The 12,291-nt window shown below is 42.7% G+C and overlaps 1 protein-coding gene across 1 annotated transcript in view; it reads right to left on the bottom strand.

The window, feature by feature from the left end:
• Positions 1-12,291, bottom strand: part of LPIN1 (lipin 1) — a 319,784-nt gene that overhangs the window by 117,309 nt on the left and 190,184 nt on the right. The window contains 3 exon segments of the mRNA XM_029596877.1: positions 5,981-6,293; positions 12,051-12,113; positions 12,115-12,181. Coding sequence (XP_029452737.1) covers positions 5,981-6,293; positions 12,051-12,113; positions 12,115-12,181 — 443 coding nt within the window.

Below are 12,291 nucleotides of genomic sequence, written 5' to 3'. Positions count from 1 at the left end.
GGAAGGAGAAGGATGGCCCCTCCTTTTGGATCTGGTGGATTCATCTTCACTGAATGATGCAGATGGGCAATCTGGCCTTGAGAACTTCACCGCAACACCTTCATAGCTTCTTACGGACCTGGGAAGTGTATTTGCAAGACTTGCCTCATCATGCCAGAAGTTTGATACTTAATGACTGAACATGTTGGCATATTTGGAACTGTTGGGAGTGGAGAGATACAGCAGCATGCGAGAAGCATGCATCATGGACTAGAATTTGGGTAGATTTGCGTCATGGTATTAGGAGCATGGGTAGTAAGTGGGGGGGAGGGACAGGGATGGGAGTGGGAGGGAGGCTACCATGACTGCTGCACTACACATAGTTTCTCTGTATCTGTTGTAACTGAGGGTGTATAAGAAAATTCTCACCTCCGGTTATGTTTTGTTTCTATCAAACTGAATCTGTTTAATAAAAAGTTTGTACTAAAAACAGCTGACAAATAGATTATCCAATAAATAACTCCTCTTTTAAAAAATGTAATGTTTTGAAATTGTTTTTGATATTTGAGAGACACAAACACCACCCTGGCTCTCCATACCAGTGAACGTTTGATTTTCAGTTATCCAAAGATTGCTGTGGATTAGCAGGAGAATGGGGTTGCACAAACTCTCCTTCTTCGCGCGCACACACACACACACAAGCAGGCTCCTTCTTACTCTCTCACATACACAAGTAGTCTCCTTTTCATTCACTCACACACACACCAAAGTCTCTTACTGTCACACACAGGTTCCATCAGCAGCCCACAGCCTCTATTCTCCATTTTGGGACCCGCTGGATGAGTTTCAGCGTTGACTTTTCTGGGCACTTCCTTCCATAATTACCAGAGCATGGGACTCAGAATACAGATCACGCTGTCACCTTTGATCATGTGACCAATTTGATTGGTCCACCTTGGAATGACCGAACCTTCAATAGGCCAATGTACTTCAATCCTAAACTTTTCTTAAGTAGAGATTTAATCCCTACAGATCTAAAATCAGTTTTTTGTCTCCCATTTACATTGAAACTAGAAAATATCTTGAATAAAATACTTTTCCTTTCTGATCCTTCGGAATTTCTCTACTGCTTTTTTTTTTTTTGCAATAGTGCTTATATCTCTTCTGCCAAGAGTTTGTGAGTTTCTTTGCAAGTCTGGGTTCCTTTGAAACTGCAGTGGAGTCTGTAAATTGAGGAAGATCTTTTGAAGATAACTGGATAAGTAGTAAGTTATCTGGCCACACCAGGCTGGAAACTTTAAACTGGGAGACTCTCTCGGAGATCCTCTCCAAAGAGATTGTCTCCCAAGCAGCAGATGTCCACCAGTTTCTCATGGAAATCCTAATGAAACCTGCTCATAGCCACATTAGGCATCGCACTCCAATAGAAGCTGCAGAGGTTTGAGAAGCAGAATAAAATAATTTGCACATTGAATGGAGGCGGCAAATAGCTTTCTCCACATCCTAGAATAGTTGAAGGAAGGTATTCTTATTGGAGGATGGTACGTGGAGATACTGCACCATGTAGAACTGACATAAGAACATAAGAAATTGCCATGCTGGATCAGACCAAAGGTCCATCAAGCTCAGCATCCTGTTTCCAACAGAGGCCAAACCAGGCCACAAGAACCTGACAATCACCCATAGCAATACAAACAGATGCATAGCAATACAAACAAAAAGTATTACACTCTGTAATATACTTTTGCCAAAATTGTCCAGAAGTTTGTGACCTTTGCTCAATGGGAATTTGGAATGAATATGGGTTTTCTTTGCCTTTTTTATGGCATATTCTATCACAACGCAATGGTTCGAAAGGTGAACCATGCCAAAGCCTGGTGATTGTTGGACCCTATGTTTGAAGTTTAATTTTGAAACCATAGTAGAATGAATCATAGCACATCGAGTGCATCAGGGCAGCATGCTTCGATGCAAGGGATCTCGGGCTCCTAGACATGCCATGCATCAGTTGTGCTGGTGTGCCATGCTTCTCCTTCAAATACGCCAATGCATTGAATGGCACTCCATGTGCCACCAGTGATGAAGGAAGACCCTGCAATGGTATTGGTGCCAAGGTGTTTTGAATGCTTATGTTTATTTAACGCGGGCTGGGTTGCCTCCAGTGAAGGATGCTGCTTTCGCATCGATGCAGAGCAGCCAGCTGAACTCAATCCTGCAGTCTCGGCCTGCACAGGTGGGGGAGTTTTTGAAGAACTTCCTTCTAAGTCTTTGCCAGAGGCAGACAACGCTGCACTGCAGGAGGAAGACTTACTACAACTCTCAAGAGATTTATGAAGTTCTTTCATGCACAAATCCCTGGAGCGTTGTGAGCGCGGGGACATCCATCCGCAGGTTTCACAGTTTTTCTGGTTGTGATCTAGTCCCAGGCAGCGATAACACAAAGTGTGGCAGTTGGTGAGGGACATGATTTTCCGTTACAAGCAGTTCTTAAAACCACTCACCATAGTAGATTTTTTTCTTCTGGCCTGACATTTGTGAGAGAAAGCAGAATTGCTTACCTGTAACAGGTGTTCTCCTAGGACAGCAGGATATTAGTCCTTTCACATAGGTGACATAATCAGATGGAGCCCGGCACAGAAAATTTCTGTCAAAGTTTCTAGAACTTTGACTGGCACATTGATAGTGGCCCAGCATGCCACTATCCATGCGGGGTCCCTCTTCAGTCTCATAACGTAGAATTCCCAAAAAATAAAAAAGCTAACACCGACGAAACCTTACTCCGTGGGGTGGCGGGCAGGTTTTGTCACACGCCAATCCTTGCTGAATCACTTTCAGGAAATCTTCCTGAAGCTGTTGTGGGAGGCCTTCCACCAGATATTGAACCTGTTTCCAGAGGTTCCTGGAATACTGACTTATATACAACTGGTAACATGCTATGTGGGCCCCCAGCATGGACCCCTGGAAGACTTGCTGACCTAGGGCATCCAGGGTCCTGTGATCGCGACCTGGAGGAGCCGAAGCATGGGTCCGTGTGCTCTTAGCCCTCTTGAGAGCGGATTCCACCACCACGGATTGATGTGGAAGATGGTGGTGCTCAAACCCCATGGTAGGTTACACCAAGGAAACTGCATCGGTCTTTTGGTTCATGGGGGAGGACTGAAATGGGGTGCTGTCACAAGCGGACGAACAGATCTTTGAAAATGTCATGCACCAGCACTGCTACGACCTCCTTAGGGGCATCCACAAATTGTAGGATCTCCAGCATTTTGTGCCTGGAGTCCTGTTCGGTCAAAAGCTCGAAGGGCATGGACTCTGACATAGCCCTCACAAAACTGGCAAACGTCAAGTCTTCCGGTGGAGACTTACGCCTTTCCTCCGGAGATGAGGGCTCAGAGGGAAAGACCTCGGAGTCTTCTGAGGATGGGGATGCTTCCCCTCCCAAGGGTCATAGGGGGCTTCCTCCTCACTATAAGTGCCCAGGGACACCGGAGGTGGGGCCCCTACGTTAGGTCTAGGCCTAGACCCCGAAGGCACCGGGAGCCCCAAAGACATAGTTGCTGGCACTGCAGGCACTGAGAGAATCAGGGGCCCACTGGCACCGAACCTGACAGTCCTTCCTCATCAGAGAAATCGGCTACTGGAATAGCTTCTGCTAGAGGCCACTTTAAACCTGTCTGGCTAGGTATGCCTTGAGGACTGGGTTGAGAAGCACTGCCTTAGGTACTTACTTAGAATGTAAGCTCTTTGGGAAGGGACTTACAATACCCAAATTTTAATAATGGTCTATGCCACCTCGAGCATAATTTGGAAATGTGAGCTAAAAAAAAAAGAGTTCACATCTTAGTCTGTTGCCCCTAGCCATTGCCATGTTTGCTACAATATGTAAAGTTACGATTCAGTATTTAAAAAACAATGCTCAATATAAAAGGTGACTGCAGACTGACAAGCATGATTTTATTAACGATTCTCTTGTTAATGCATAATATTTGTTTCAAGAAAGGAAGCCTGAAAATAAAGCTTAAATTTTTCCTGGAGCCAGCCTGGTGAGTCAGTGCCCATGCTGCATATTGCCACAAGTGAATAAAGCTGCTTGATGAACTGTGTCCACTAAGCTTGTGTGCCAATATATGACAATATATGCAGCTGCAGGATACTGGCTAAGTCAGCAGAAAGTGAAGGACATGGGAATGGGCCACATAAGATAAATGTGTAGTCTGTGTGGAAATCAACTACAAAAGAAAGTGGAGAAGGTACAGAGAAGGGCAACCAAAATGATAAAGGGGATGGAATAGCTTCCCTATGAGGAAAGGCTGAAGAGGTTAGGGCTGTTTAGCTTGGAGAAGAGACGGCTGAGGAGGGATATGATAGAGGTCTTTAAGATCATGAGAGGTCTTGAATGAGTAGATGTGACTCGGTTATTTTCACTTTCGAATAATAGAAGGACTAGGGGGCATTCCATGAAGTTAGCAAGTAGCACATTTAAGACTAATCTGAGAAAATTCTTTTTCACTCAACGCACAATAAAGCTCTAGAATTTGTTGCCAGAGGATGTGGTTAGTGCAGTTAGTGTAGCTGGGTTCAAAAAAGGTTTGGATAAGTTCTTGGAGGAGAAGTCCATTAATGGCTATTAATCAATTTTACTTAGGGAATAGCCACTGCTATTAATTGCGTCAGTAGCAAGGGATCTTCTTATTGTTTGGGTAATTGCCAGGTTCTTGTGGCCTGGTTTTGGCCTCTGTTGGAAACAGGATGCTGGGCTTGATGGATCCTTGGTCTGACCCAGCATGGCAATTTCTTATGTTCTTATACTGATAAGAGATGATCAATGTCTTCTTACAAGTCATGGGAAGATAGTACAGAAGGAAAACAAACATTTGGACATGAAAAGAAAGAGACTGAATGTTTGGGTGCAGGTGGTCTAGGGAATGGAAGCCAGGCCAGAGTGACGTACTTAGAAATGATCAATTCTTGGCAAAGGTAACTAGAAGAAAATGTATATAAGCCTTGCAAAATTGTGACATAGGCAAGGAAGCATCTTATGCATTCCTCCTTCCCAGACACTCTTATTGAGATTACAAATCATTTATTTCCTATAATAAACATTTTACTAAATTTCTAAAATATCTCAGAGTCTCGTTTCTAGTATACTGGGACTAAAACCATACACGAGACATGAGTTCAATATCCAAGCTTGGCTTCTCGTCCTTAGGCCAGTCGAAGGTGCTTCAAAGGTGGTATTCACAACCTCTGGTGGCAGTGAGCCTCTGCTATTGCATTGGGTAAACCCTAGAGCCTGATCTTCATCATCATTTATTGGCATAGTTTGGATTTAGCCAACAAATGGCACTGTTTGAATATCTGGCTGAGCTTAGTAGCCAGCAACTTGTCCAGTTAACTTTTTATCTAGCAAGGGTGGAGCTGGGGTGTCCTAGGGTGAAGTTAGTTACTTGGTTAAGTTAGCCAGATAAACACTAATATTCGGCCATATTCGGTTAAGTTAGCTGGAAAACAAGGACTCCATGAAAGCAGTCTTAAAGTTAGCCAGATATACTTATCTAACTTTGAAATAGTTATCGATATTCAGGAGCGCAGCCACGCCACTGAATATCTAAGCAAAGTTAGCCAGATAATGCTATCCGGCTAACTTTACAATCCGGTCAGCAGCTAAATACCAGGCCCCTAGTGGCCAGACTCAGGGTGCAAACTTAGTAGGTTCTGAAATGAACCATAATCTGTGATCCCTAGCCAAAATTGGTCACTATAATGATTGAGTTAGAGGGGGTAAAAGGGAGAAACTCTATGTAGTTGTAAATTAAGACCCATGGTGCCATAGACCAGTACAGACCAGTTACAACTGAGCTGGAAATTCAAAAGGAGTAGGAGGAAACTGCTGGGCAAATAGGCAAGTAACAACATTAAAAATGCCTTCTTTGACAATCACATTAGAGTATGATCTGATCATTTATGGCAGCTGCAAAACTGAAGAGTGCAGACACGTTACCTTTTTTCTTGGATGGGGAATCAGTTTTGTACACTGGTGGGTTTATGGAAACCACAGTTTGGTTTGTTTCTTCATCTGCTGGTGCGGGAGGTGCTGTTGCTCCCAAAGTATCAACGTTTCCCTCGTTTACAGATTTTTCAGGTTCAGGTTCAGGATCAGCTTCTTCTGACAACACAGCTTCTGAGTGGTCCTGGTCAGCTGAAGCTGACAAGGATTCACTGTGCTCCGAAGTCAGAGCATCTTGAATAACCCTAAAATAAGCATTTTCTGAAAGATCGATATTCTTCATGTTGGATTCTTTAATCTTTTGTGGCTAAGAAAGAAATTTACAGAAACAGAAATTCAATACGGTCAGTATAAAACTGGTCACTTACAGGGATTTCATCACCTTACTGTTTACAGTAAAATTTACTGACATTTGTTAAAGAAAAACAGTATTTACAGCACAATCTTGTCTGTTCAATGTAGAAATGCATGGAAGAGGGTGGATGGTGACCAGAGAGACAGGCAAAGCTGTATGTGCTGCCAGTTCAATAGATCACTGAGGGGAACAGGAGGAGGGAAGAAGAGTGATGTGAGAGAAGAGAAGGATGAGCTTGGAGAAAAGAGAGTTCTGTATGAAATAAGGGAGCGATTAGTACAATATAGGGCTGGATATAGAAACAATAAGGAAAAAAAGGAAAACAAAAAAAATGAAAGAAATGGGACCTAAAAATGTTATAAACAAAGACGAAAGGTGGCAGCGGGATGGAAAAAAATATAGAAGCAAAGCTAAACATCAACCAAAAAAAAACCCCACAGAAATCACAAGGGAGAAGACATATAGAAAAATGGACAATTAAGGACATGATTGAAAAACAAAATAAAAAAAATTATGTTTATTTATTTAGTTACTGAATTTGTATACTACCTGTACCAAGGCTCTAAGCAGTGAACACAAAAACAAATAAAGGAATAAAGAACACACAGAAAACTGAAGCGGGATCAGGAGAAAGGAACAAGAAAGAAACAAAGAAAGAAGATAAGGAGAATAAAAGCTCAATAAGTATAAATGTCCGAAAATATTTTACTCAACATTATGATGCTACATTACAAGAAAAACTGGCCAAATTACAGAGGTCAGTAACAACTGGGCTGGGTAAAGAGTATTTTGCTTAGATCTTGGGCTCCAGCATGCATCAGCTTGGTATTTTGGATTCAGAAATCCTATGTTTTTCATGGTAGTACATCACACCTGATAGGTGGTAAACTGTGATTTCTTAATGAGAACAGTGAAGAGCTCAAGCAGCCATATTGGTCCTAGAGAAATATTAAGTCTGAAGTTTGTGCTACATACAAAAGGACCCATTAAAAAGTTGCATCACAGCCTAAAAAGATTCCCTTAGAGCTTTAACTTCTTTAAGAAAAATAATTCTGGGGTTCAAGAACCTACATGTTTTAAAGTTACATTTATTTCTTTGCAGGGTTAATACTCATCTATTCAAAGGCAAAACTCAAAGCAAGCTAAATACAGAATTGCCATGTGAGTGTGTGGGTCAGGGAAGAGGAAGCTTACAGTGCAAAAATCTCCCTCCTACAAATACTCCCATTTGCTAGCTCTGCAAACACCAGCTATATAACTGTAAGGAATACTATTTCTGGAATAATGCTCAACACCAGCCTTCCAGTCACATTACAAACCTTTGCATTCAGCCAAGCCTTGCCCTAGTTCCCCCTCATATTTCCCTTTGATCTCAAATGAGTATGCATGCATTCAGTTAATTAAAGGTGGACCATTCCTCTACAATAGAAAATACATTTCTGTTTTGTGGGTAACTGAAACGGTTTCAGTTTTTCATCTTTTTGTATTATTGTTTTATGGGGAACTTGTAGGCTCTTGAACAGAAAACTGGCAACTTCAGAGAAAGCAAAAGTTGATTACCCGGAACAGATGTTCTTCAAGTACAGCAAGATATCAGTCTTCACAGATGGGTGATGTTAGACAGAGCCCTTCTTGTTGCAATGATCATAAGCTTTCTAGAGCTTTCTTCATGCTTTATTAAGCATATGCAGGTTGTCCCATATCATGGCTGTCAGTTTGGTATACAGCTTTAAAAAGAAGCCAACTCCTATGGTAGAGGGGTAGATTCTGCAAGGACTGATAGTGGCATGCAGTGATATTCAAGGTAGGGGATTCAGTTAAGGCACACCACCACCTGCCCCCCATCAACCATATGGCATCATCACATTCCTTTACATCCCCCTCCCCCAAACACTCAGGGAGAGTCACTGACCCAAAGCAGTACAGCCTCACATGGAATCTTGCTTTTCCATGTGGAATCAATGCAGCCAGAGCAGGTACAAGTATTAGGTGCCCCAGAAAAAACCTTCTAGCTTCCTCCAAACCCGACACAAAATAAATTATGCATTTAAAATAATAGATTTTACATTTTTTTCTGAGGCAAAAATACCACTAACAAGATGAATATTATATTTATAAGCATTGCTGTGGTGCCAACCAAAGACCCTGCAAAAAAAAAAAAAAAAAAAAGACACTTGGAACCCGTACATTGGGTGTGAGCATAGTCCACGAAGCCATGAGTAAACAATTACAGTTACAATATAGTAGACTTCCCATACCAAAACAGCACTAACTGCCAATTCTCAAGTAGTTACAATTCTACCTTTGAAAAGGCAACACCACAAATATTCACACCAGGACCTAAAACACCAATACACCTCCTATGAGGAAAACAGAGAAAGCCAGGCTGCTATAAAGCCATATACAAAAACTATGTGCTAGCAGAATATCTCATCTCAGTCACTCATCAAATACAGACCCTCACCAAATACAGAATAACGAGACCATAAAGTATAAATAGAAATATGCAGAGAAAAACTGTACAGGAAACGTCAAGAAGCCAAAAAATATAAAGCATTAATCATAATAGTAAATGCATACTAACAAAAAGAATACATATTTCAAAACTGATGGACAGAACATCCAATAATTCAAAACGCATCTAAAGTTTTTTTTAAATTTACCAAACACCAATAAAATATTTTGAAACAGCAGACTCCTCAAACACCTCTCAATAATTAAAATAAGGATTTAAAAAAATCCCCCACTCTTCATACCCGAAAAGTTTTCATTTCAGTCACCCTTAGATTGTTGTGGATTTTTCAGGGGTGGAGGTGCACATAAATTTTATCCTCTCTCTCTTATACACACACACACACACACACACACAATGTTCATTCACACACACACACACACACACTTATATGCTCAATAACAAACACCCACTCTCTTGCTCACACACATGCTCCCTGACACACACAGGCCCTCTCTCATGCTCACACATATGCTTCCTGACTCTCACCCTCACAGGCGCACAAACATACTCCCTCGCACACAGGTGCTCTTACACATGCTGACTCTGACACAAACAAGTTGCCTTGCTAACACATTGTCCTTCTTATCCCCTCTCATCCAATAAGTAAATAAAAAATATTTTTCTTACACTGTAGTCAGGGAGAATCCAGGCAGGGCCCCAGGGTCTAGATAGGCTGCCTGTTGCTTCTACCCGAGGAAGGTGCACAAACTTACCTTGCTGTCTCTCTCTCTCTCACACACACTCTCACTCTCTCTCTCTCTTCTTCGGAAATGCCAGTAGCCTGCAGGGAGTCTTCTTTGGCCACCGGTGCCCTGCAGGGTCTCTTCTTCTGCCATGGTGGTCTTCCTCTTGCTGGCAGAGACTGGGAACCCCACCAGTATGCCATCATTTTGCACTGCACTCTTAATACACACACATACAGGCACTCTTGCACATTATCTTTCACACAGGCAGTCACTTTTTCACACACAGAAGCACTCTCTCACGTAGACTCACAAACACACAGGTACACACACACAAACAGGCAGTCACTTTCTCACACAGAGGCACTCTTTCATATACAGTCTCATGAATACACAGGCACTGGCAGTTACTTTCTCACACACAAAGGCACTCTCTCACATATATTCTCTCATATATTACACACAAACAAGCACATGCTGAACCTATTCCCTTCTAGCTAGCTAAATAAGATTTGTGCATGAGGAGGACGAAATCCGCTGAAAAAGGGATCCTGGATTTGCCGGGGGGGCGAGGAGGGGTCAGGACCCCCCTCCTGGGGACCTGCAGGGGCCAAATCGGGGGTTAAATCCCAAAAATCCGACCCCCCAGCCCCAGGGAGCACTGAAATCGGCCCCGACGAAAAATCCAATATGGCCGCCATTCCCGGGCTCTGCCAACCCGGGAAAGGCCTGGCCATGCCGGAAGGAGTGGAGCCCCGGGCTAAATTTGCTTGTCCTGCTGAGGAGGGACCTTCCCCACCCGGCAGGCAAGCAGTGCAGAGACCCTGCCGCGAAAAATGCGAAGAGGGCAGCCCACAGGAAAGGCAGGCTGCCTGTCGTGACATAGCAGAGCCGCGGCTGAATAAAAAAAAGCAGAAAAAAAGTTTGATTGACAGCCTGCACAGCAGGAGAGAGCAGGAGGGAAACCTGCTGCCTCCTGCTAGTCTGGCTGCCGGTTCAAGGCCTGCTCTGACCAGAAAAAATAAAAATGCTGGTCAACTGCTGCAAATAAGTTAGAGGTAGGTGAATACCTGCAACTTATTTAAAGTTTAAAACTTTTTTTTTTTACTGAGCGCAGCAGCGGGTTCAAAAACCCTCTCGGCAGCCAGAGGGGGGAACGAGACCCAGAGAGACTCGGTCCCCACACCTGGAAGCATCCACGGACTCAGGCTATGCAGGTAATCCCCTCCTGCAAAAGGAGCAAAGCCCCCCTGAGCCGGGCAAGAGCTGGGAGACGGAGCCGTCTCCCACACAGAAAAGGAAAAAGCACTAAAAATAAAAGGACAATTTCCCTTTTCTGTTTCTTTTCTTTTTTTTTTTTTTTTAAACAAGCGAGAACCAAAAGAAATACTTGCTTGAGCCTAGCAAAAGACAGAAAGAAAAAGGCTGACTAGCCTACAGCAGAGAACCGAAGGGGAGATGCTACACCTGCTGGAGACAGATGAATACTGAAGGGTTAGAGGATAGGCTCTGTCCTGATATAGGGCATCCTTCAAGTTTTAGTCTGTCTCCACCTGCTGGAAAGGAGGCTCAACCCACTGTCTGGACTGATCCGGGTACGTACAGGAACAGGGAATTTGACTCAAACAACAACTAACAAGGGCCCTGATTGACCATCTGGGAAACTGATAAGTATAGGGGTGACTTATATGGCGCAGTAGATACTACCATAAGCTTGCTGGCAGACTGGATGGACCATTTGGTCCTTTTCTGACATCATACTTATGTTTCTATATAGAGCAGTCTGAAACATTATGGTCGGCCCCCAGGTAAAACAAGCATCTGTCATGGGGATCCATGATAGATATTTATTTTATTTATTTATTTAACAGCTTTTAATATACCGGCGTTCGTGTGGCACATCACGCCGGTTCACAATGAACTTGAGACAGGATGGAATTACAAAAAACAGGGGGATATAGTATGTTCACACTGGAAGCGCCTTGTGAAGCCATTGGTTTTTATTCCTTGAAGGACATTGGAAGAAAAATAGCTATTGCAAATCAAAGTCAAGCATAAAAGAAGAAAACATAATTTGATGAAAAAACATTCTAAGAGTTTACAAAGGTTGGAGAGAGGTGAAGTGAGGGAAGCCATGTGGAAAAAATGCAGATTAATATGCCAAAAATAAGTATTCGCCCTGAAAATAAAGCACCCACTAGGCTCTGCAGAAAAAGTGAAAATGAGGAAGGGGTGACTCATGACAATTATGATATGGAACAACTTGCAAATTCTCAGTAGAGCATGAAGAAAGCTAAGTGATGAATGCACAGACCAAAGCTCCATCTAGATGTGACCCACCCATGAATATTACATATCCTGGTTGTCCTCTGAGAAAATTATAAGTTTTAAATTTAAATTAAGCTTTTCTATATATTGCCAAGCAAATTATAACAAAAGAACCTTTGTATTTGTTTGCTACATGTGATATGCTTAAGCCATATATAAGCAGTGAGGCTGGAAATGTATTACCTTTGCAGCCTGAGGGAGCTCTCCCCATGCCCAATGCATCTGTGGATTATTCTTCTGCAGTCCCTCTTTCTAAAGGTTTACTGACCAACTCTGAATCACTTTTTGGAGTTGGTGGGCGAGAACCTGGGGGACTAAAACAAAAAGCACAGCACATATTGAGATAAAGAGAAAGGAGCAGATGCAGTAATAAAAGGTTATAAAAAAAAACATACAATACAGGAAATCTGTTAGTCAATTTAAG

Source organism: Rhinatrema bivittatum, chromosome 3 (genome assembly GCF_901001135.1).
Source record: "Rhinatrema bivittatum chromosome 3, aRhiBiv1.1, whole genome shotgun sequence".
In the NCBI taxonomy this organism is placed as follows: Eukaryota; Metazoa; Chordata; class Amphibia; order Gymnophiona; family Rhinatrematidae; genus Rhinatrema; species Rhinatrema bivittatum.
This window is presented reverse-complemented; position numbering and strand designations above follow the sequence as displayed.